This window comes from Alligator mississippiensis, chromosome 10 (genome assembly GCF_030867095.1).
Source record: "Alligator mississippiensis isolate rAllMis1 chromosome 10, rAllMis1, whole genome shotgun sequence".
In the NCBI taxonomy this organism is placed as follows: domain Eukaryota; kingdom Metazoa; phylum Chordata; order Crocodylia; family Alligatoridae; genus Alligator; species Alligator mississippiensis.
Genome location: NC_081833.1, coordinates 74350518 through 74376981, shown reverse-complemented (window position 1 = coordinate 74376981; position 26464 = coordinate 74350518). Strand labels below are relative to the sequence as shown.

At 45.1% G+C, this 26464-nt stretch overlaps 1 protein-coding gene across 2 annotated transcripts in view; it reads left to right on the top strand.

Annotated features, from left to right (window-relative positions):
* Positions 1-17258: 17258 nt before the first annotated feature.
* KLHDC4 (kelch domain containing 4) overlaps positions 17259-26464 on the top strand; it is a 31669-nt gene continuing 22463 nt past the window's right edge. The window contains exons 1-4 of one of the 2 annotated variants that reach the window (XM_019491178.2): positions 17259-17473; positions 20377-20468; positions 21432-21510; positions 22618-22716. In XM_019491178.2, the coding sequence (XP_019346723.2) occupies positions 17375-17473; positions 20377-20468; positions 21432-21510; positions 22618-22716 (369 nt within the window). In that variant the 5' untranslated portion in view covers positions 17259-17374. The remainder of the gene's footprint in view (positions 17474-20376; positions 20469-21431; positions 21511-22617; positions 22717-26464) is intronic. The other variant, XM_014607883.3, reaches the window with a different exon arrangement.

The window sequence follows — 26464 nt, the reverse complement described above, 5'->3', positions numbered from 1 at the left end:
CCCGTAGTCTCCTGCCCCTCAAACCATAGCTCTTTACTGCATGAACTATGGAGAATATGAATTAGGTGCAGGACTTATAATACACAGTCAAGTAGATATGATCTGTCTGGGACAGAAAGAGAGGCATAGATACATGCCAGTCTTTCCATTACAGAACAGCATTCCCACCTCAATCAACAATTTACCGCAACTATTAAAAAACAGTGTGAGAGCCAGCTTGTTAGGATTTGCTCATGGCCTGGGGACGGGAGTTGAGGCCTGTATAAAGATGCTGGGCACCATGAGTCATTAAGTTGTTGCTTCCTGAAGTTAGAATAACAGCAGAGGAGGGTTTAATTGGGTGTCCTTGCTTTAATCAAATGAATTCACTTACATAACACTGCATTGCCTGGCTCGTGTGCCATTGTTTGCACAAGTACAACATTTTGACGCTAAGCTCTCCTTCCTCGGTGCAAGTCGAGGCGGGGTGAATCATCCAATGCGTTCATGATTCACGGTTGTCCTGTTTCAACCCCAACAACATGAGCAATGAGGAGCATATAAATTGCCCCGGAGTACCGCTTTGACTACCTTGTTGCATCAGAAACCAGACAGCTCAAAGAACTTTAATCAATAAACCAGATGGATGGTATGCTGCCATGGGTTTGAAGACAGAATTGGTGAACAAAGAGAAAGGGAAATCCTTTCACATCAACCACCACGGGGCAATTTGCAGAGATGAAAGCTGGATTGATGTGCAGCATTTAACCTCAGACATGGGTGACTCAGAGCCGGAGCAGATACCTAGGAGATGCTGAGGCTTAAATGAGGAATGAAAAGATACAGAAGTTGGAAATAATTCTAGGTTGATGAATGGACAAGTTAATGCAGCATTAGACCTTGAGGAAAGACAGGGCTAAATCATTAACCTATTAAAAACAGAAAAAGCTTGAAGAGGGAATAGCGTTCCCACCAAGCACATAGTTTGGCCTGTTTGGGCAAAGATCCCTCCCACCCAAACCTCCCACCCAAACCACTGCACCTGATGTCAGAGAAGGAGAATTCGAACGTCTTTGGGATCCTACCAAAAAAAACAGCAACAAGTTCACTGTTCACTAATCCCTTAGACTCCACATTGTGATTGAAACACAAACTATGGACGGTAGATATTGTGTCACTCACGGCTTCAGCAGAGCACCCATAGTCAACCTGCTCCAACGTGTTAGACTTTATTAATGCAATACATTAAAAGAGAGGGAGAGAAGTGGGGCGCAGCTGTACGGTACGCTAAATGAAAGCCACCTCTAGGCAGGCAGGAGAGAGGACTGCATTTCCATAACCAATCCAGTTCTCAGCGGACCACGAAGCACCTATTTTCTGACTGTTTTATTTTGTCACTTGAGCACCTGTGAGCTGGATGGATCCAACTCATTTCACAGGAGACTCCAAATGGCCGGGGGATGATGACAGCCATGGCCATTGGCCAACACTAGTGCTAGTGCTCATGCCCTATGGGATCAAGAGCTCTGGATCCTGGTAATCTCCATGGCTCTCCAATGTCTTTATTTCTAAAGCATACAAGGGGCTAGCTGTATTACTTCTAGGGGCAGGGATCTTTGAGTCCTGGTCCATCCGAAGCTTAAAACCCAGCAGTGGCAGCACTTCTATTCAGGCAGCAGTGAGGGAATCAGTGGATTTTCTGGCTTATTGTAATCTACTTGATTCCTTCTACACTCATAGATTCATAGATTCATAGATGTTAGGGTCAGAAGGGACCTCAATAGATCATCGAGTCCGACTCCTCATCCCATAGGTGTGAATAACCCTTTCCCCTTTTTAATAATGTTTAATGGTTGCACTACTCAAACGATCCTTACTTCTGTAATTCTGCTGTGTTAGCTGCTCCTAGTACTGTAGCTCCCACTGAGACAGCCAGTCTCCTAGCCTTTTTTTTTTTTGAGTTTTAAGCCTTATAATAGATATTGATTCTTGAAGGCAGTGGTTCTTATTCAGAGGAGTAAAGGAGAGTTGCCAGGTTATGCATGGTCTTAAAAACTTCACAGGGAGGCAGAGGCTAGATAAAGGATTCAGTGTTAATAGGCAACATCGACAGGAAAGCATTGCCAGCTAGCACCTACTTCCAGCTTTGCAAAAGGCCGAGGATAGCGGCCTTTTTAAGTAGCTGCTTTTGTGCACTTTAAAGCTAGCCTAATTATTTTTTGCCCTTGTATATTCACTGATAAAAATCTATCATTAAACCAATCTGACCTAACAGCTCAGCGCTGAAAAAATATCCTTCAAGGCAGATCTCTGTGCTGCTACTTATACATCAATCTGGTATTTCAAGCTTTAACAAGGGAAGCAGATCAGCGTCCTTGATTTCAGCTGCAGTTTGGGAACAAAGTTTAGTGGGGGAAGATGCTTTCTTTGCACTTCTACCCTGTGTGTTTATTCTTAAGAAATGTGAAATATTTTCACTGTCATAAGCGCCAGCTGACTCCACATCAGCTCTTTTCATCTGCTTCCTTCCACCGGACCAGACAATTCATAGTCCCAGTAACCAAGAGTGGTTGCTGTCTCCCTCCAGTCCCAGAGAGGGGGGCAAGCAGAAGAGACAGTGGTTTGGGAGGACCGACACACCTTATACACAGATGTTTGTACTACCAGGCAAAGAGATGGGGTTCAGCTCTTAAACCAGTAGTTCAACCTTTTTAGACTCAAGACACCTCTCAAAAAATGCCACTTTTTAGCTTTCAGTCATTTTTTTTTTTACTATGAAAAAATAACAAAGCAATTCTTCCGTTGCAAAGAACTTGGGCCACGGCAAGTCAGACTGTTTTTGACTCTGTGGAGAACTATTTGAAATCTGTGCATTTAGGCGTTTGCACATATAATGGTGCTAATTTTGCACGGCAGCCCTACAAATATCCTGCAGCACCTCACGGTGAGAATCAGACTTTTGCCAAGCTCATGTCTGCCAAAATGGAGCTCACCGCACCACCAGGTCTGGGAGGGTATGGGCTCTCCAATATCCGTATTTGCAAAGCATATAAGGGGTGGCTATATTTCTTCTAGGGGCAGATCTGGGTGGGAGGAGGTGCCGGTGCACCCCGCTTTGATTCCTGGTCCATCCGAAGTTTAAACCCCAGCAGTGGCAGCACTTCTATTCAGGGAGTAGCGAGGGAATCGGTTGTCTTCATGGTTCATTGTGATCTACTTGATTCCTTTTAAGCTCTTCATCCCATAGGTGTTAACAACCCTCTTTCCTTTCTCATAATGTTTCATGGTTGCGCTACTCGAGCTGTCCTTACTTCTGTAATTCTGCCGTCTGTTAGCTGCTCCTACTGATGTCGCTCCCACGTCTGAGCCCTGCAGGCTGTTTCTTCACGCTAGGCAGAAACATGCATCAGGTGTGGAAATGTTAACCCAGACGCACCTGGGCTCAGGTGTGGACACAGCCTTCAATGAAGCATTGGATGCCCTGTCAAGACGCACAAGAAGGCTAGATTTTATTTTATGATTCTGAAAGAGCTAGTTAACCATAATGACTACAGGACTTATGAAATAATGTATTTTCATCTTTCCCTAGTTTGTTGTGTTTTATATATATATGTAAATATATATATAAAAAAATATACACACACACACATATACATATATATATATATATATATACACACACACATATATATACACATATATATACACATATATATGTATATATATACATATACATATATGCATACACATATACACATATATATGTATATATATACACATATATGTATATATATACACACATACACACACACACCCCCTATATATATATATATATATACATATATATGTATACACACACACACACACACACACACACACACACATATATATATAGCAAATTAATACACATTCCAATATTTTTTTTTTTGCTCCTATCTCCAATTGAAGGCTATCATTCTAGGCCTTTAGCTTATTATTAAAGCTTCCAGTTTCTTTTTAACTGGAGAAAAAATGTGAGTTGTGTTATATGTGAGGACACACTACACCATCTTTTCCCAAATCCGAGATCTGCCCGTGACTGCTGCTGCAGTGCTCCAGAGAGAGCCACCTGCTGCCACCCACCTGCTCCCCTTGCCCAGGTGCCAAACCCCAAAATGAGGCAGTGAAGCAGGTGTCATGATGCCCCCCAGGGACAGACAGCATTGGGGGGTGTCTCCTCCAAGCAGCTTTGCTACCTCATTACCCAGTTTGGTGCATAATCAGCAGGAGCAGGTAGACTGGGGGTCGGTTCTCAGGGCACGTGCCCCAAACCACTTTCCAAATTATCCGGACTCCACAGGGCAGGGAGAAACGGGGCTTTGGTGTCGGGAGTGAATCCGAGGCTACAGCAGAACTGCAATCTCTCTGGAGAGGGCTCGCTCTCCCTCTCGAAAGCGGTTCTGGTTTCATCTGCGTGTTTTGGAGGAAACTGCTACTGCTGCAACGCAGATACGAGTGGCAGGTGACCTTTGGCATATCTCATCTCACGGGTACATTTACCCCTGCTGCCTCCTCCTCCTCTGCCCAGCACCTGTCAGGCTTTCTTGTGTTGTGTCCAGCGCCAGGGTTAAGGTGACATTAGCCCTCAGCAAAAACAAAGCTGGCATTTTGCATGGAAGAGGCTTTTGTTTGCAGGAGCTGTAAGCCCAGAGAGCTGGTGTGCGGGGAGGGGAACTGAAGGGCAGAAGGGACCAGTCAAGCCTGGACAACACGAGCCATTACATTTCACCCCGCTATACCCATGGAGTCCAGTAGCTTCCAGTGTGTCTACTGGGATCCCCCTGTACTACTCCTGCTCCTTTTACTTCCCACCCCACCTAAAAATATCTCCTTTTACTTCACACCCCCCTAAAAAAGTCCCACCCCCCCAAACTGATGGCACCAGGCAGTAACCCTTCCCACTTCACCACCCAGATCTGCCTCCAAAACAGAAAGCAGTATAGCTGTATTTGTGCAATGCCTCAGGTGGACTCGTTAGGGATGGGGTTGTCACTCAGCAAAGCCAATTAGCCTACCTGAAACACCTGCAAATGTGGCCCTGCTGCTTCCAGAGCAAGAGGCCAACTGTACAGAGCAGTGCAGTGTTTGGAGGGGCTGCACGGTCCACTCGCCCTCCCGTGGTCAGGGCTTTCCTATTCACTGGACAGCAGGTGGGGAAGGGAGCGCTCAGCAATGCAAAAGGTTGTCACCATCCTCCTACTGAGCTGAACACACCCTGAATGTGCTCTCAACCTTAACTGTGCACCATAATTCTTGCATTTGGAAATCTGCTTGGTTTTTCCACCCCCCATCCCACCACTGTTCCCTTTCTATCTGGCTTTATGCTGGACACAGCTACACGAGGATTGTTTTTGGGCGAGAGAGTCCAAGTCAATTTGTAATTGTCCTTTGAGCTGATGTGCTCAGGCTGTAGTGAAGTGGAGGAAGCATATCATGCTTCTGGTCTCGATTAGCTGTCAGCCTGGAAGAGCTGGGAAGAGCCCCTGCCTGTAACAGCCAGCAGAGAAATGTGCTTGTGGATTCATAGCCTGGAGACCCGAGTGAGAGGCAGGAAGTGTTCAGTCCCAGCTCTGACCCTGGCACCTTTTATGACCACAAGGTAGTCCTATAACCTTTGTGCCTCAGTTTCCCCATTGGTAAACTAGGGAGAGGGGGCGCGTCTACACATGCACTTTAATGTGCATTAATTTATTTTAGCATCACAGAAAAGCCGTGCTCTTTAGCTAATGCACTTTAAAATAGGCTAATATGCCTTTTTCTAGTACCTCACAATAGCAGTACTAGATTTAATGCGCATTACCTAAAGCACATGAATGAATGTGTAGACGCGCCCAATGATACTTGCATACGGTGTCTCCTAAGGATGCCTCGTGTCTGGGACTTGCCCAAGATTTTTACAGTGTCTTCAGGATGAGAACTGCTAAACAGGATTACCCTATAGCTCAGGTGATCACCGCTCATTTATCATCCTCGTTTCATGGGACAGCCAAGGTGTTTCCTCACAACCTCACTGCGAGGTAGCAGCTTATCTCATGGGAAACTGAGAAGCTGGGGTGAATTTTAATGACTACCATAGAAACCTGATTCACCCATCCTGATCCCTGATATACTCTGTCTCACCACAAATGCCAGATAGTAAAGCAAATATTTGTTCCCGACTCGAATTTAATTGCCAACTGCTTTGCCAATTAAATGGACGATTTTTGCGGCATGCATGATTGCTACTCTTGTCACAGCCTTCATCATACAATGACGCTTGATTCTGATCTATTGGCCGATGTTATAATTAGCCAGAAGGGAAATTAGAGAAAGGCTGTGACTGTATCATCAAGATCTCTCGATGTCTTTACCGCAGCGTTCTCGTTTTCCAGCAGGGATGGGGTCACAAGATAATGGGCATTTCTAAAAAGGAAAATATGGTTTACGTCATGGAAAATCTGTCCACGGAGGTTAAGCTGTTAGTGTTGCAGCTTAAAACAAATCTTTTCCATAATAAAGATAAAACTAGTGGCAGAAACAAATAGAAACAATCTGTTACGTGTCATTCGATAGATGTGCCCTGCAGCAGAAAGGAAAGCGGCGCGTTCTGCCGATTGGATGGAGATTCATGTTAGTGATAATGTGTTGGATCATGAGGATCTCTACGTACAGGACGAGGGGGGCCAATATTGCAATCCACGGCCAAGCATGTGCACTCTCTTCTACTGGAGGAAACACAAACTTTTCAGCTGGGTGTGTTTCCCGGACTGCATTTTGCTAGCAACTAAGGGGGAATGTCCTTTAGCTAGAATCAGAGATCTCACCATCCCAAGAGCGCTCGGTTTCTAGTGGTCACACCAAAGAATCGGAAAACGATGGGCTCCGTTTCCTCCCGACCAGTGCCGTGCATCATTAAGCAAGCGCATTTCTCCTGCTCCCGTCTCAATGATTTTAATATTGTAGAGAAGTTCAAGTTTTTCTTCACCAAGTGTGGGATATGATGGAGGCCTGCCAAATAAGACATATAAGAATGAATTTATAAATATTCAAATAGTATGCATGTATATATATTAAATATATATATATATATAAAAAATTGAATATATATAAATTCATACTATTTGAATATTTGAATTATATATATAATAATATATAATTATATTATTGTTATAATAATATATATTATTGTTTTTTAATTAGTTCATCTCTTTATTAAACCCTTTATATATATATATATATATATATATATATATATATATATATATAAAATATTTTTATTTATTTATTTATTTTTTCCAAAGATTTTTGTGGAAGTCTTGCAGGACTAATCATTTCACTGGGGATACAGTTTGATGGTCTGTAAAGGGATAAGCAAATATAGGAAATTGTCTTATTGCTTGCAGAACCTAATAAAACTGGCTTGAACCCATGTGTTACAACACACTAAATCCCTCAGCAATGTATTGTTTAGACTGGTAAACCTTGCTCAAACCTTTCTGACTGAAGCAGGTAAGACATTAAGTAGATAATCTTACTCTGATATCTGTCACATTGTGACCCACTAGGAAAAGTCAGAGTAATTCAGCCTTGTACATTCCTATTCACCCATGCAACAGAGGTTAGTATAGCCAAATATGATTAGTTTTATTGTCATTACTAGTTTAATAGGGTGGCTTGCAGATCAAGTACGAAGAGATGGTCTCTATCCTAAATCATGTATAATTTAGGAAACGATAACTTAAAGGCAGTAAACCAGAGTTTGTGCCAAGGCTGGTTCACCTTTGTCAAACTACATGTAGGAAACATCGTAACAGGATTGACCGTAGGGTAGCTCGCCCAAGCTGTACCTTTTTTCTATGGACCAACAGGAAATAATACTGATTATTGATTATTCCTATAGCAAATGTAAAATAAGCATTCGCAACAAATTTCTGGGCAGCTGTCAATAAATTGTGAATAAGAAGGCTGTTACTGCCAGGCTAGTCTACAGCTTCCCCTGGAGCAGAGAAATAGGCTGTTTTACACTAAAATTTTGGCAAGAACAAGTTTTTCCCTGAAATTTTGAAATCTTGTTGTGCCCAGCCCTAGCCCGAAGACGATTGCTTCAGCGGAGGTTGTGCATGGGTGACATCTGAGAACAAAAAGTGTGTAAGCTGCCCGTTTCAGAACACCCTCGTTCACCACGAACGGCCAAAATCTTCAGCACTTTAAAGGGAAGGTTCATTATGCACAACCTCTCCTGGTCAGGAAAGCAGAAGCAGAATTTCTTTCTAGGAACGACACGGCCAGCATCTCGCTTGGTAGAATTAAAGAGGTCATTCATTTTTCCACGACTCCGTTCCTTTCCCCGTTAAATGGGTACAACACCCCCTTTTTTAAAGTACTTGGAGGTCTAGAAACGAGATCTAGCACTATTGATATATTAGGAGAACCACAAGCATTTTGGACCACTGATACATAGGTACAGTTGAAGGCGACTGTACGCACATCCCTGTTTGTGCCCAGGAGAAGCCATCACCCATTTGATTTTAGTGAAATCCCTGCATTCAGCATATAAAACTCATCCCACGTTCCTCCACCCTCCGGAGATGAGGAAACGTTGCCAATTGAACACAGTCTCTTCAGGTGGTTAACTGAATAATAGGCTTCTGCGGTTACCGTGAATGTGATTGGACTTGTTTTTGGGCAGGAAGAAAGCACAGGATTAGCGCCCGGGCCCCTGCTGGAGCCTTCTCACTCCGGGGTCTCGTTCCCATGGCTTTGCACCGAGGAGTCATTAACTGTGAAGAAATTAAGTTGGAACCTGGAATAATTAAAAATGAGTTTCAGAAGCCAAATAAACTCTTATGTGCTTTAGCACTTCATCCTGTTTCACCACGGATTCATTCATTTTGGCCCCAGGCCTTAGTTATCTATTTCCTGGTCTTTTACTGAGGGCAGAGGGGGGGAACCCCCGACCTTTGCAAGATGATGCAATGCCTCCGCATTGGTTGCACCATATTGCAAGGGCCATGAGGATGTTTCAGGGGCTCCCCGCAATGCCGATGGGATTTGCATTTGCAGCTCTTCTCTGCTGACGAGCTGACCCCTGGTGGGACAGCATGGCCATTGCAGGTTGCAGTGTCTCACTTCATCCCAATCATCGTTGCATCAGCCAAGAAATGTGAGGAAGAGAGAGAAAATGATGGTGCAGATGGGGCTTTATAGGTGCCTTTGACTGTGGTGCCCTTATGAGTAAGCACAGATTTGTTTTGCACATCCGTTTCTCAGACCACTCTCTCTTCAATCAGCTTCAAAACTAGGGTTTCTTTCTTTTTGTTTTGTAATTAGTTCACCTCTTTATTAAACCCTTATTGCTTAATGACAAAGTAGATTTGGAGACAGTGTATCAATTAGGGATGGGCCCAAACCATGAAGTCCGAATCAGGATCTGGGTTTTTTTCCCCCCCCGTTTATTTTTCAAAATGCAAAATGCAGAGTTTTAGCTCAGCCAGTTGTAGAGATGCAGACTGGACCAGAAACTCAGCTTGACTATCATAGGTATTTGTTCGGGACCAAAAGAACCATGCAGCTTGCTAAAGTACCCCGAGTCTCCCAAAATGATTTGTAGGGAAGCATTACGCAACTGTAGCCAGTGGCTGGGACATTCCCACAAGGCTTTGAAAAATGAGGAAACTTGGGGATTGTTTGTTGCTTTCCCAAAAGGAAGCTTGAAGTCATCCCCATGCAGTCAATAACAGGTTTTGTTTAATAAATTCTTGGCAATCGGGAAGCCAGTGCCAGACCCATGCTTTTATTTTGAAAGACCAGCTGAATCCTTAGCTTGTTTGCAGTTGAATACCAGTGTTGCAACACTTCTCCCAAACCAGCATGGTGCTGATGACTTCTGGTCTTGAAACATTTCAAGTAATGAGCCTTCCCCGCTACTCAGACATCCAGTGACCTCAAGAATGACCTTGGCATTCATATTTTTTCCAAGGTTGATGTGGAGGAAGGGTGTGAAAAGCAGAATGAGCTGGAATCGGAGGTAATGGAGGAAGAGAGAAACCAACTGCTTGCATACTTCCTTTTTCTAAGGCTTCCTTTTTCACAAACAGCATTGGAAACTGCTAATAAAGATCCAGTACCTTTGTGCGTAACGAACTATTTAATACTTTTGGTATAATTATTATGTTTTACACCTAGTCAAGGCTGAGTTTTGCCACCAGGTTTTTAGCAGAGCCGCCCTGATGGGAAAAAATCAGAAAGACGGTACCATTTTGCTGCTGGTGTCCATGGCCGAGCCCAAAGTCCTTCAGTCTCACAGCAAGACTCTGGATCCGTGGAAGTGGAGCCTCTGACAAATGCATCCTCGGTATATCAAAGCTGCAGCACGTTGCTAGACAGGGACCTTGTGAAATGTCATTACATCCGAGTAGATGTTAATAGTAGATATCTATGCTATCTGCTAATTCTTTGCTCATAGGTCCTATTTAATATGTTCATTAAAGATTCCTTAGGACTCAGTATACAAGTCCAAACACTGGGCAAATTCGTCTTTACTTCCCTGATAAAACCTTAGTTACATCAAGAATTAATTTGGTCCAGTGGTCCTACAGTTTTGAACCGAACTCCAAACTTTGGATTGAGCCCTGAACGTCATGTACGGTGCTGGAATCTGTAATGGACCTGGAGCCATAGGTGCTAACTTTTATTTTTGCCAGGGAGGTCCTAAAATGACGGACATGAGGAAAGTTTTATGCATTTCAGGTGACAGCTCTCTTCCCGAGGAGGACCCCACGTACTCAGCACCTCTGCCTGGAGCTAAATGATCTTTCTCTCTGAAGTTCAGATCCACGTCTAAGTGCTGCAAGCTGGGCCAGTCTCTACAGTTGCCCTTTTGGGAAGACCATCATCGAACTCAGTGCTTCACCTGAAGGTGAATGGACACAAATAAGCCGGTAGCAAGAACGCAGCTCTGTCCACATCCCCCAGGTTGTGAAGCATTCTCGTTTTCTCCCACGCCATCAGCCTCTGTAGGGGCCTGAGCTTTTCTAAAGGGATATGTCAGAAAAAGTCAGTAATGCAGAAGGAGAACCCTGCAAGGGCTCTTCTGCAAAATGGACCCTAACATTGGTTACAAGAAGTCGCATAAAGATTTGGGACCTAGTTTTTAAAATGATCAGACCTCCCGCAACCTCGGGAGACTCCATTTCATCCTGGCAAACTGTGACCTAACCTTAAGTTATTTATGCCTCCATCACCTCTCGCTGCCATATACGTAGACATGAAGCCTTCAGCCCTTGGGAAACTCCTATGGGACTATTGCAGCACATCTCAGCAATGCAGGCTACTATGAGCACATCAGACCTGTCCTCTATTCCCTACACTGCGCCTGGGGATCATCAAATCAAAGTCATGGTCCTCCTTTAAGATGCTCAATGCTCTGTGTCCATGGTACATAAAAGATTTGCTGAGGCTGTGGATAGAAGAGTGTGATTCATTCACAGCTCAGCTCTTTTGGCACCACAGAAGTACAATTAGGGGAGTCAGTGCAAGAGCCAGGTTTCTTGGAGGCTGGTGCATGGAAAGATTGAATTTCCCGAGGAGCGATAAGGCTCATCACAAACCCTGCACCGAGCACAAAGTGTATTTCTTTGATCTCGCCTTCTGTGATATAAACATACAACAATGTGTGCATGTGTAGGTGTGCATGACAAACACGCACGGCAAAGCAAAATACTCCACTTCAAACGCTCCTGCTCCTGGGGAGAAGACAGAACAAGCATGTGAGAGATATTAGTCATCTTGCCTAATGGGAGGCACGCCGCAGTGATGGTGATGAGCAAGGTGTTAGAGCCTGAGTGGAGCCCTACAGAGTATTAAATCGTCTGGAGCAAGTTCAGCCTGGTTTTACGAGGGTACGTCTGGGTCGAATTGGACTTTTCCGAACATAAAACACTGCAGTCCGCAGTGCTCACCCATGCGCTTTTGCAAAAATTCAAGTCAACTGCTGTGTGCTGGGCTACTGGGCCAAGCTTTTCAAACACAGGGGCCGAAAGCTTGACCCCCACATCCTGATCTGTGCTTCTCGATCAAGTGAGCAGCTTTTCAAAAGTCCTGAGCACCCATGAGATCAATAGAAATTGGGATGTCTAGAAGTCAGCTGCAGTTAGATACCTATGTAAGAGTGTGGGAGGCTCGTTTTAGGCTCTTACCTTTGAAAACGTTGCCTATAGTATATTCGAAAGGAGGTGCCTCTGATTCACAGTTCGGCATTTCGAAATAAAATGTGCATCAAGACAAAAGAAAACAAAAGCAATCTAAGAGGGTTTTTTTTTTTCTTTAAAAGGAGAATGACTTTCATTTGAAATCAGCCCGCCTGTGTTGTGATACCCCGAACCCTACTGCATTACAGAATGAAGATGAAATGCTTTGCAAGAAGCAGAGGTGGGCTAATTCATAGTTCACTAAGCTAACTGATAAAGAATTCAGAGTGGCTTTTCTAGTGACCTCTGAAACATGCTTGGAAATGTTGTATTTTTCTTTAGCATGGACTAGTCCGTGCATGATAGACAGCACAGGTCTCTTTACAATGTCTGGTTTCTGACTCCCATTCTGGGAGCTGGCATGCACGGGCCCCAGACAGCAGTGTGCGAGATGTTATAACATGAAGACATATAGACAGAAAGCCTGTGTGATTGCTGAGTATTTTTTTTCCTGTTAATCAGAAGGGATTTTAAAGCTGAACTGCTAAATACCCAGGAGCTCAGTAACACTGGGCCTGGGCCACTGAAACAGCATGAACAGGGCAGCTGTCAAAAAAATGTTCACAGCAAGCAGAGACGAAAGGGCGACTGCATTCACCGTAGCAAAACCTTGTTTTAGAAACTTTTAAAGAGAAAAGGAAACTTTCTTCCTGCGTGGGAAGCAAGCGACATGCACAGGAATATATTTGGTTACTCTGCCATGAAACCAGCAGTCGTTGACTTCTACGTTAGAATAATGAATAACTCCAATGGCAACTGCATAGGGCATCTGAATAGGATTTAAAACTTTTTTTCTTCCAAAAGCATGTGTGTGTGTGTGTGTGTGTGTGTGTGTCCAGGAAGCAGAATTACTGAGCGGAGACGCTTATCTCCTTGGTGTCCATTTTCAATATCAGTGCAATCCACAGTGATAGAAAGTCCTTCCCATCTGACATCTGGATCTAATGGCTCAGCTGAACTAACCCACGACCTTTTATCGCGTTTGGTAGAGGAGAAGGTGTTCGCCTTTTGAAGGCAATTAAAACCAGTTAGCATTATTTGGGCCCATTTTCAGCAAAAGTGGCTTTGGATGTTAAAAGGCCGTGGAAACCAGGACTTGTGCTGTCCTTGGCAAGCCAGGAAATCTGTGATGCTTTCAGTTGGGTAAATCTTTACCCAATCTTTTCTTTCCCCTAAGGCTTTCCTGCCATAAATCACCAGCATCTATGCTAGAAATTGTGCCAGCGGAAGAGTTTTTTTGCTTGCTTGCAAGTGGTCTTTTTATGTGCCGTGTGACGAGACGCTGGGAGAAGCAGGCTGCGGTACCGCGGGGAAATCCGTGTTGGTGCTGCTCATGCCGCACCTGTTCTGCAGGCGAAGAAAGGCTTCGGTCTTCACGCACCTTCCCTCCTCAGTAAACTAATTTAGAAATGAATCATGCAGGGAATGGGTGGGCAGATTATAATGTGCAAAAATCTTCAGCCTTCAATGCCAAAAGTTAGTTGCTTAAATCCCTGCTTTAGGCACCAAAAATTGCCTGAATAGAAGCAACTTAGTTTGAAAACTGGTTCCCATAGAGGTAGAAGAGATCTGTTGAGTTACCTTATCTACATCTGGGTGGAAGTCAGCTGGGATTTTACTTTATTGAATCCACCCCCTCCTATCCCTAAGCATCCTGGTATATCAGTCCATACTGCCATCCTAGTGCTGCCCTTCTGGCTGTAGTCTTCAAACACCGCAGCAGCGCCATTCATAAACACAAATGTGATTTTTTAAACCACCTGGTTTGACTCTGTTCTTTGCATTTCCATCTCTGCTCCAAGTTGGATTAGATTGCAAAAGCCCTAAGGAAGCAATGCAGTTGAGAGGCAAGGGAGTTTTGCTGAGATATTAAAGAAGATAAGTAAGCCTAGCTGGTGACAAATGAGTTAATAGATCTAAATGGAGGTTGTTTCAGAGTCCTTGTCTGGATTACAGACGCATTTCGGTGAAGAGGGTCACGCTTTTCTCACTCTGTTGCTTGAAAGCCATTAAAATAAAATTTCACGTTAAGGACACAGGAGGCAAATGAAAGGGCAGCTGTAATGTTGGGGGGTGATGTTTTTAACCGCTGCCTATCAATCCGAACAGAACAACCCCGTGTTACTGAGTTTGCAGCGGGCCAGCTAATTGAGCTGCCTCTGCAGGTACGAGAAAGCAGCAAGCCCCTATTGGACTCTAGGTATCCAGGGTGTGGATGAGATCAAATTTTAGGCAATTTAAAAAAAATGATATCTTCATATTTTCCCAAGCAGGAAACAACTTTGACCACAGGAAACCTGAGCCCCTGCCTCCGTCTAAAGTAATTTGCATCGTCACAGCCTCGCAGGAGAGCTGAGACCCCTACCAGCTAAGAGCTGCTGCCCAGAGGGTTTGTCCATCTATTGACCCCTCTGTAAAATCCTATGAAATATGAACTTTCATTTCTACCCAGGAGCATGTGCCAATACAGGTATCGTCATTAGAGGTGAGCCCTTGTTCCAGTCCTGAAATAAGCTGCTCCCTCTCTAAACCACGTGCAACCTCTGTAGCCCTGCCAGACTACCGGGGCTCGGACTACAGCTCCAGACCCAGCTCTCTTGCTTTGCATAGTTACTACTCGAAGATTGCACCATGATCATTTTATGCTGGTTTTTAAAAGTGATTCTGGGTTTTCCTCACTATTTGGATAGTAGAAGATACTTGCTTTCTAGCATAGCAATGCAGTTGGGGCCTCCTGCTATACCTATTGCATTCCTTCCTTCCTTCCTTGCAACAGGCTTTAGGAAGCGTTATCAAGGGGGAAAGAAGTCAAGTGTGAAAGCGCAGAAAAGGACTTGTGGGAACAAGAACTTGAGACTCAGTTCTGTTCTTCAGTGCAGTTATTGAACACGGCCCAGACACGAAGCCTTCATGCGTGTTATGCTTTGCTTGGCCGAGGCAGGAGGATTAACCACTCTATGAACATCAAAAATAACACAGTGAAAGCTGCGTGGGTCCGCTCCGGATGGGCTGCCGGAGCCTTTCGTATCACAAAACGCGATCTGCGCACGCTGGCAAATTGCAACCTCCGCCGTGGTTCCTGTTGGCACATTTGTCCCCGTTCCCCGTGCCAAAAAAATCAAAAAACCCAACAGCGCAACCCCTCAAGTCAAAACAGAAGAAAAAATGCCAAAGAATGTGTTTGCCGTCCCCTTGCATGACTGCACTGAAGATCAGAAAGGGTTTTATATGACAATGGCACAATGCCACGGGGTGGCCACCGTGCCCACTGCTGGCAGACCCTGGCACCCAATGCAGAAATCTGGAGGGGTGTGTGCCACCTGCACCCCCGACACACGTCACCTCTGACAAGGGGGACATCTGTGCATGCATGTGCGTGTCTGCCCGCATCCATCTATCAGCTGCATAGCATTAGGAGTAAGATTTGCACAACCGTCGCACATCTGTCTGCCATCTGGGGGGGAAGGATGCTTGCATGAATGCTTGTGACCACATCCGTGTGTGCACTTGCCTGCGGAGCCCACGTGAGCGAGAGTGCATTTGCCATTTGTGAGAGCGGGGCTGCGTGTACAAGGGCGGCTGCGGCGCTCCTGGACGCACGAGGCACCAGTCTCCTGTCTCCAGCAAAGGTTTCTTTTGCGAGGCCACGGCTGCATCTGGATGTGTGTTATTATAACGCGGGGGAGAGACCAGAATTGCTACCACAAAAGTTTTGGTCTGTGCAAGTCCTTGGCAGCGGCTCGTTCGAAAAAGCCCTGGAATTTCTCTCTCAACCTCCGACATCCATACAGAAATTGAGGATGGGAAATAAAGTTTTGAAAAAACTTTTGCTCCCCAGAGTGCTGAAGAGCTCCTTCAGGGTTTAAATACCCTGAGATACTTTTCCTGTTTTGTTTTGTTTTTTCTGTGGCCTTTTTTTTTTTTTTAGTTTAAAATATAAGGCTAAAATCCTTAAAGCCTATGGCAAAATTTCCTTAGATGAATCCAAGGGCCAGGATTTCACCTATGCTTTTTCTCTTTGAGAGAACAAAAAAAACCCAGCAATTTTCCCAGCTGGTGCAAATCAGCCCTGATTTCACAGGAGCGGATCTGCCCTACTCATTATATCCTCAATTTTTCTGTTCATTTTCCTGGCCTAAACACCATCCTAGCTTTATAATAACCACAGTATTTTTCAAGACTTTTTTTTTTTTTTCCTTAAAAAACTTATTAGAAAACCAGACCGTAACAAAAGGCTCAAAACGACCTCCAAGAGAGGCCTCACAAAAGGAAGACAACCAGACCAACAAATGCTTGGCGGGATTTGTATCATCTGCCCCCCAAGATTTTTTTCCCAGCATCATTTCTCTCTTTGCTTTTTTGTATCCGGCAAGCACTGAGATTCAGATATAGGTAGATAGTCCAAACATTGCAAATATCCCACAGTTTCCAGGTGACGTGCCTAGAAACTCGGCTTATTAACTCTATCCGTTTTTATCTATAAAAATGATGGGTCCCATAGAAAAAAGCTGTCGCAGATCAATGGATTAGACGTCCAAAGGCCCTCGAGACCCAGGTTGTAGCCAAGACATCGCCTCTACCACGAGCCCCGATTGCTCTGGATCCTGGAGGCTTTTAAAACGGATGTCAGGGAAAAAGATAATTATTCTATTAATTTGTTTTTTGGGGAAAAAAAACCCTTCATTTTCTAGTTTCATAGGTGTTAGCGGCTGAACAAAAGGGGAAAAAAAAAACCCTTTGCATTTAAACCCAACCTGATTTTCAAAACTAGCTGGATTGAAACCCATGCATCTTTGCAAAAATCTACAATGAACTCCCAGAAAGGTAAATAAAATAAAATAAAATAAAATAAAATAAAATAAAGCCAGCTCTCTTAGCTGAGAAAGGAAAGGGGAGAAAAATGCTGCAAGCTGATGTTTGAAGCCAGCCACCCAGTAGATGGCAATAGCCCTATATCTTTGCAGGGCTCAGGCTGGGATCCTGCTTTTTATTGCAGACCCAGGCAGGAAATGACCTCTTCCTCTCGGAAATGACCTTGCTTTGCATTGCCATGTGAGCTCCCCAGGAGCTGGGGGAGGGGGCAGCATTGCACAGAGGGTCCCCTGATTTGCAAAACCCAAGCTGAAAGCATGGGGAAAAAAAGCAAGAAGGAGAAGAAGGTGAAAGGGGCTGAGAAAACAGCTGCTAAGATGGAGAAAAAAGTCTCCAAGAGATCTAAAAAAGAGGAGGTAAATGAGGCTGCTGGGGCAGGGGCAGGGCATGGGGATGGGGGGGATCCTTCCCTGCCTGCAGCCTCTCAGGGGTTGCAGCTGTTGCTTCCTGAGCTGCACAAGGGGCTGCAAAGGGCAGGGAGGCTGCAGCCTGAATGCATGAGCTCCCCTGAGCACAGGGAGGGAGGAAGGAAAGAAGGATCTCCTTGGGTGCAATAAAAGCAGACTGAGAGTTGTTGGACATGCAGATGCTGTTGTGCTTTTTTTAACAGGTAGAGCAGGGGGGATTGCAGTGGGAGTATGCACCAGCTGTGAGCAAATGCACACACTTCCCAGTTTCCTAATGGGAGCAGGCAGGAGAGAAAGCAAGTGCTTTCCCCTCTCCCAAGCAGCACGTGTGCTGCTGCAATTGCACACAAGCACCCATGCATGCAAGCATGCAAGCACCCATGCACACGGTGCCGGATGGCTGCTATCTCCTGGTTCAGATCACCTAAAAGCCTTTATTTCCCCACCAGGTTTTTAAAGAGATGCCTGAAGGTTAGGGCTGTGCTCCCCATCCAGGTGGGACTCGGACCCTTTTTGTTGCATTTCGTGCTGTTCTCCCCAGGGCTTTCTCTAAGGCAAAACATCCCAAACCATAATGTAGGAGTAAAATTAGGAACAGAGGCGTCATGCTTGTAACTTAGCCTGGCTGGTAATTAGAGAAAAAGTTTCTAATGAACATTAGGAGCCTGTTGCGTGCATCACCACCAGACCTGCCCCAGGGTCACGTCCTCCAGGTACCACCTGGTGCCTTGTGTTTAAGGCAATTTGTGGATGGTAAACTTTTTTGGAAGAGTCTTCCAGGAAGCTGTGGGTGGAAGAGCTCATTCAGCTTTTCAAGTGAAAACCCAACCATTGCAAAGAAAGGACATTTAAATAGATGGTGGCAGGTTAATAATCTGATTTAAGAAATTAGCTAGTTTCCTTCCTTGTGTTGCACGCAAGAGGACTGAGATTTGAATGAATCCTGCCAACCCAATCTGCATCTCGATGCATATGCAAAGAAAGGATATTTTAAAAGGTTAATAATCTGATTTAAGAAATCAGCCCGTTTCCTTCCTTTTGTTGCATGTGGAGGAATGAAAAGTGAATGAATCCTGCCAATCCAATCTGCATCTCGTTATAGATGAACCCACTGACAAACCCCGGTTCTCCCCCTTGATCTGCTGGGCCCTTTGCGTGGGCAAGGCAGGCCACGATGAGCAGTGAACTGCAGATGTGGGGTCGCTCCTCAGCCTGTCTGCTAACTTTTTGAACTTGTCACAGCCTGGTTTAAAAAACCAGATTATATTTCCAGGGCCTTCTGCTCTAACATACCTCCGAATGGTTAATTGTCTGTGATTTTTGCTTTTTAAGAGGTTCCCTTTGAACTGACAGACGAGCAGGGGTTCAAAGAATCGCCCCAAGCAAGAGTAACTAGGCTAGAAGAGGCTGAGTGAGAGAGACATTACAGGAGGTAGATATTATTTATGTAGTTTAAATTGCTGAAGAGCTTATCCCAATGCCAGACGTATTTGCAACTTAGCTGAACTGCAGCTAAGAAAATGACATAACTAGCTGCAAATATTGCATAACTAGCTGCAAATATTTTGGCATAACTAGCTGCAAATAATGCATAAAGACAGCTGCAAATATTGCATAATGTCATAACTAGCTGCAAATATTCTGGCATAACTAGCTGCAAATAATGCATAAAGACATAACTAGCTGCAAATATTTTGGCATAACTAGCTGCAAATATTGATTGCATAAAGACATAACTAGCTGCAAATATTCTGACATACCTAGCTGCAAATATTGATTGCATAAAGACATACCTAGCTGCAAATATTGCAGGGTCGGAGCAGTATACAAGGGGAGGAATTAATGGACCAGTCCTGCAAAAGGCGGAGCGCTCTCGTCTGATTCGGTGATGACCCTTGCTTAATGTCAAGTCTGTGAGCAGTGCTACTGAAATAACGATGCTCTCCCCATGATTAAAATAAAGCGTGGGCTAGTGTGCTCACCACCTTGGAGTGGCGCGCTGCCGGGCACAGGGCAAAGGAAAGCGAGAGGATGAAATTAAAATTGAACGTTAGGGAAAATATCCTGACTGATCTATCAGGCTATAGAGCGGTCACTACCATGGTCACTAGTACGGATGCCTTGTCACTTGAGACATGCAAACTAGTGGGCATGGAAAAACTAGGAAATGCAGTGAAGGGAAGAGTTGCATTTTTTTCCACCTTGGTTGTCAATGCTTCTGTTGAAAAACTCACGGAGACATTTTTGTTGCTCCCAGTGTTTGTCAAACTGATATTTTCCTATTTTCCAACAATCTGAATTTGCCCGTAGAGAGTATCTCCTTGCTCCGTGCCACTGCAGACGGGGAAAGTTTCAACCTATGGGCTCAAGCATCTTACCCAGTGATCACAAAGATAGCACAAGAGAAAGTTGGGTTAAGAATGAATGAAAAATCCCCCAGCCGTAATCAGTCCAAGCATACATGCAACTTGCCTGGTCTTCTCTTTAGAGGATGTAGGAGTGGTTTTCAGCTTTCAAATAACCTGCAGCTTTGGGGTGCATGGATTTATTTTATTTTACAAGAACTGAAGGAAAGTAAAAGCAATGTAAATTTGAAATAGAAAATGCTTTTGCCTTTCTGCTCACGCTGCCACGCCGTGGGTGCTGTCACGTTGCAGCCAACTTGGAAAATCAGCAAACTCTCCTAGCAGAGACCTGCCTCTCATGCTGGGTGCAACATAGAGCCCATCATTGATTGAAATGACTGTAAGCACACGTGAGAAAAGCCAAATAGTAGCTCCTGTAATCTTATATGGTCTGCAGATGACCATGCTCACCAAGAAACTCATGTCAAACTGGCTGGTTATTTCCAGGAGGATCTTGAAGCCCTGATAGCGGAGTTCCAGACATTAGATGCCAAAAAGACCCAGATCATTGAAACATCCTGCCCTCCACCCTCTCCAAGGTAAGAGATGGCATGGTTTCGGCTGTTGCTACCCCACAGGTGACAGACAATTCGTTTATTTAAAGATCTAAAGCGTGTAGTATCAGGTCCCGGTGCTCTTGTGCAGTGGTGAGGTGTATAGGATGGAGCGGCAGAGTCAGCACTCGAACCTCCTTTATATCTTCCCGTCAGCCTACCAAATAAACTGAATCCTGTTGAAGTCGATAATTCAACTGGAAGGTTTTGGAAGGGTTGACGCCATTTAAAAATGAAGGGAAACCCTGTGATTTGGATAAAATTGCTCATTATGAGATGCATTATCGCCAGACACAGGACTGGTACCCAGATCTCACCAGGTTCTGCATTCCTGACACTGCCACGACTCACTTAAAAGATGCTTTGACCTCTCAAGGGTGTAAGTTTTCGCCTCTGGACACAGGGGAAGGTTTCTCTTCATCTTCCTCCCAAGGATGCTGGGGGGGGGACGGCTAAACTGAGGTCCCAAGGGCCTGGTTACCTGTTGGATGTTGGCGGTGGTACATGGTCTCTGCTCCTATTACAACTGGGGCCACGGTTCGGTGGAAGTTTTCTGTAGATAACTTCAAATGAGACAGCCCTGTCCAGGCCGTTGTTAAGTGCCATGATGAAGTTAATCTTTGCTCCTGATAAGCCAGCATTAAAATTGAAAAAGTCATGTCAGAGGCCGTGTTAAATGACAGTATAATGTGCGTTCTTAAAATAGGAAAAGTGTCAAATTAATCTCTCTGGATGTTTCCAAAAAGTTAATTTCTTCAGGAAGTTTTTAGCTTGGAAATAGAAAAAAGTGTCATGTGCTGATAAGTGCGTGGGTGATGGAGAGAGACTTTCCTTAGGAGGGGAAAGGGCTAGCGCTGGCTGAATAATGTGTCTAGACCTAGCTTTCAAGCTGTGTTTCAAATGGTTCCTTCACATGCTGACGTCTCCCCATCTCCCCCTCTCTTGCAGGTTGAATGCCTCCTTCTCTGCTCACCCCGAGAAAGACGAATTGATCCTTTTTGGAGGTGAATATTTCAATGGCCAAAAAGTAACGTATACTTCCATCTATCAATTTTCTCCCCCACCTCCCCTCTCTGTCTTTGCTATAATTTGCATGGGCTCTGTATGGAGCAAGATTTCAAAGAAGTAGTCATAAAATATGTATTTTTCCCAGAATGAGAACAAAATAGGCTGTTAATTTCACAGTAATACTGTCTTGTGCCTGAGCTGTCGGCGGGAGATTGGAGGGCTGCAGTCCATTAAGGGGTCAGAGTGACTGCCTAAGCATCAATATTTCAGGGCTTCCTAATTTCTGTAGGCTCGATGCAGGCTGTAGTTGCCCCTCATCCTTGGTTCCTATTGTACGATCTGTCTCCCTAATCGTTTAAAATGAGCAACTCCTATTAGCTGAACAGCTCCTGCCTGGGAAGTTTGCACGTAGCAATTATTTATCCAGAGCTTTTGCCTGGGAGTTTTGCACGTAGCAGTTATGAGCTGGCGTGCTGGACGCACCTCTGCGTGCTTGGGCCTGAAATCTGCCCTACGCTCTCTATGTAGTGAGCTCGGTCTACTGCACTGTCATTTGCTTGGTTGCTTGTGTCCATCATTGTCGAGCAACCGCTTCCACTGTACTCCTGGTGTCTCTTTTTATGGGCAGCGGTAGGTTTGTACATCCTTGCTGGGCTCCTTTTCTCAGGCCTCTGTCCTCTCAAACATACAGTGACCCACCACTTGGAGAAGAGGGTTGGGTCGCCCCTTGGCATCAGTAGATTGCTCCAGAGACTGACATCCGGAAGCAAACGCCCCACCTCCTGGGTCCCTTGATAGGGGGTGGGGGCTCACTGCAGCCTGGGGTAGGAGGAGAATAGAAATGACATTTATTTGCACAGGACATGACAAGCCTGAAGCCCAGGACAGTCTCTGGAGCGCTGATTGCCCAGCATCAGAGCCATACTATGCATCTTTTTCCCACCTAGAAGAGAGGGGCTGTTGCATTCCTGCCTCTGATAGAGGCCACTTTGGAGAGCCAGCTACGTGGTCATTAAATTAAGGCTCTCCAAAGTGGCCTCTGCTTGGTGAGAACTGAACGCGCTGCTCTCGGGTAGGGTTCAGCGGCAAGGTGTGGTGATGCAGATTTTCCTTTTGCCTCTAACAGACGTACCTGTACAACGAGCTGTATATTTACAACGTCCGGAAGAACAGTTGGGCTAAAGTTGACATCCCCAGCCCTCCTCCCCGGCGCTGCGCTCATCAGGTAAAGTGTTTGGCCTCCAGTCATCAGGACAGCACTTACAGAGTCACTCTGGTGTCAGGGGGCCTGATAACAGGCTCTGTTTCCGAAGGTGTGAGACATCTCAGCGTGCCTGTCACAATGATGCCGACGCTGCGATCAACCTGGGGCCCGCTGTACTGAGAAATTGTATGGCTCGTCCTCCACTGTGGAGCCTTTCATGCTGCTTCAGTGCCATTTTCTTGTGGGTCCAGGATGCATTAATGCAGTCCCTGCTGTCTGCATCCTTTGAGTATGAATGTCAGAAGAGTCATTGTTCATGCAATTCTGCTTTATTCAGAAAATCTCTGAGAGACTTTCAGCAGGTCTAAGTCTTCAGGCTATAAAGGCTTTTAGATAGCAGGGCTCAGGTGTCTCTCTGCTTCCGTTGCAAACCCTGTGTGGATTCCCTCTGGGCTGGGGGATTGGATGGCAGAAGAACTAATGGACAGTGGCAGTAGAAACCCAGAGAAAGTGCTTGTGTTTTCTGCTCAGTGAGTGCATGCAGCTCTCTGTGTTAAACTTCTTGTTCTGACTTAGGTGCAGTTCTGACCCAGGTAAGGGGTAGCTGCTTAAACAAGCATTGAGACTCAAAGCGGGGGCCCCATAACTCCCATCTTTGAGTTTTAATCAACACAGCATTGCATAAATGCCCAGAAGCCTTGTCCCAACCTGCCCTGGACCCAGCATAAAGCCTGTGGTGGACTCTCTGTGAGGGACATTGGTTTTTCACAACCTGGTCAGCAGGCCAGAGCGGAGAGTGCCAAGATGTTCTAGATGGGCTGTCTAAAAGGATATGAATGAATTAGTGATTTAGTGCATTCATCTCTTTAACAACCTAAGCCTCATGGCTGCAGCTCCTCTGGAGATCGGTGTTGTAGAAATACCTAAGATGGAGCGTGTGCTCGGGGACGCCTGTCTTCACAGACATCCACTGTAGGTACTGCAGGGAAGCAAGCAGGCAGCATTCGGCGTACAGACTGTTTAGCAAAGAGATGCAGTTTCCCATGCGTCGCCGTGCACAGCTGGTCACTCCTTGGGAGTTTTCTCTGATCCACGGGGTCATTTGGAACCGAACTGAGACGCCTCCTAATGCAGTTCACACAGGCCACCGTGTTGCTTGGTCGGCCCTGGTCCCTTCTGCGACGAGAAGGTTTCCGTACATGAGACAGTCTGGGAGCACTTTGTCGTGTAGATCTGATGCTGTTTCCTCTGACTGCAATGAATGCATCTAGGCAAGAGCCAGGTGACGCTGAGGGCTAGGCAGAGGTATCCCTGATTATACCTGGTATAACCCAGATATACCAGGTATAATCATGGATACCTGGTATAGCCTGTTATACCAGGTCAGAGCTCCACGCTGTAAATGTCTCTTCTCTGAGATTTTAACTTCTCCCAGCCTAGTGTGGAGATGCTCCCTAGATCCCCAGTCCCCCTGCTTGTCTTGTTAGAGTGACCCATGAATTGCCAGCAGACCCTTGCATAAAGCCCGCTGCAAGTAATGCCAACAACTTGTGTAAGCAGCCTTAGTCACGGCAAGATACAAACAGTGTTAGCCCCAACTATACCTTGGAGAAACTGTTTGCAAGATGCTTTCCAAAGTCATTGCAATGGGCAGGCAGAATACTGTTCAAGGCAAAATGTATCCATATACCACTACGAAACTTTATAAGCTCCCAAGAAAAACTGCTAACAAAATGCACATTCTTGTCTGAAATCCATAGGTAAGGTATTGAACTATTTAAAATGACATATTCCAGCTGCATTAAATATTGAGTGCCTGGCTTGTTAAACAGACACAGGCAGGCAAAGCACACCTGTTTCCACATAGGCTAGGACCTAAATTAAGGTATCGTTTTATATGGATGGTGTATACGTGTGTGTATTTTATAATATTTTGATCTTAGTCTTAGTTTGTTTGCATATATACCTATATCTATATGCTAACAAACTAAGAATAAAAAATATTGGCCCAAGAATAAGACCAAAGACTGGCCAAAAAGTTAACTAAGAATAAGACCAATATATATGTTATAAATGAAGTGTGTGTGTGTGTGTGTGTGTGTGTGTGTGTCTATGTGTGTATATGTATGTATGTGTGTGTATATCTATAGGTCTTATCCTTAGTTAGCTTTTTGGCCAATTTTTGTTCAGCCACTAATACAGCGGACTATGCCTGGGACCCTTAGGTGCTATGATCATACAAGTGATAAATAAAAACTCCCAGGCTACCACAGCAATAATATATTTAATACTTAGCTGCTGTCCTTCTGATAGAACAGTAAATAACCAGTAGGAAATTAGCTGAAGTGCATACTTTTTAACTAGAAAGGGAATATGGTTTAATAGAATAAATGCATTAGTTAGCCAGGAGCCGGGAGGTCTTGGTTTTGTGAAGTTATTTTTGCTGGTTCCCTCCTTGCAGCCGCTGCCGGTGGGAAGCCAGCAGGTGGTGCCCGAACGATTAAATCCTGCTTTTGCAGCAAGGCTGCGAAGGAGGGAATTGCAACAGAGAACTTCTCATTTCATTTTCTGTTAGAGTTTTGCTGCAGCAGTGGATTTTCTGTTTGATAATTAATTACCCTTACATGGGAGACAGTTCAGCCCCATTAACTGACTAGTGTGTTGTCTTCTCTGTGACTTTTTTTTTTAACGCACGTTCCTCATTAGCTGGGAGTTAGAGTAAACAGTAGCGTGCGTGTAGATTCATCTGTGTCTATTTGCAGCCTCATTTGTCAGCTCTCGGCTTCGACGCAGACTCTCCCGCTGGCATTGCTTTCTGCCCTTCCACCTTCGCAGCCGATAGGGCTGAGGTCAGAGGGGCCGTGAAGCGGGTGCTGATGAGTGCCTGCGCATGGAGGACCTTGGGTATTATAATTAGTCTGAAGCTAGATCTTCAAAGTGGAGCACACCGTTACGTGCAGACCTCCGCACAGTCCTAATTTAGGTTTGCAAATACCACATCCCCGTGGAAATCAGCTAATTGCACAGGCCCGTAGCCGGTTGAGTGTCTAACCATACGTTACCACCTTGGCCTGCAAAGGCATGCTTTTCCTGTGCGTTCGCTCTCTGGATGCATAAGCAAGGCTCATGCTAATGCAATTACGCTGGTTTGATATTAAAAACCTGCTCCTCTGATGTTTGCTGGTTTTTTGCAGGGGAGGGAGGGGGGAAGGGTCTTTTCGGGGAGAGATCGTGTTCTCTTATTGGTGGATCTGGTCCCAGCACGGTGATGAAAGCATTGGCAGTACACATACAGAGGAGTTTTTCATTGATATGCCCGATTCTTGAAGCCCTTGCCTTCTTGGGAATAGTGATTTTTCCCATCACAGCATCCCTTGTTCTCTCTTTCCTTTTTCCCGTTTCCAAACACTTCAGGCAAACTTACTCCTTGGAGGCTGTCTCTTCTCTTCCCATCCCTTCATGGTGAGCGCCTCCCTGTTTTATTTCATCCTCTCAGGGTCCTTTTCTACTCTCTCTTGCTTCTGGTGTTTACCTCTGTGTCTGGTCAAGCCTACCTGAGATGCAGCGCTGTTCTGCTTCGGCACCTGCTAGGCTGATGGCTTTATTCTTGCAGCCCCAGATGGTATCCGTACAGCTGCCGGCTTGCTTGGGGAAGGCTCAGACATGGCCATTTCTAGTGGTGGCTATTATTATAGTCACGTCCTTGACCAGTGGTCCTTGAGGTCACTGTAAATGGTCCGCAGATCGGTGTTCCTCCTTCCTCGGCAGT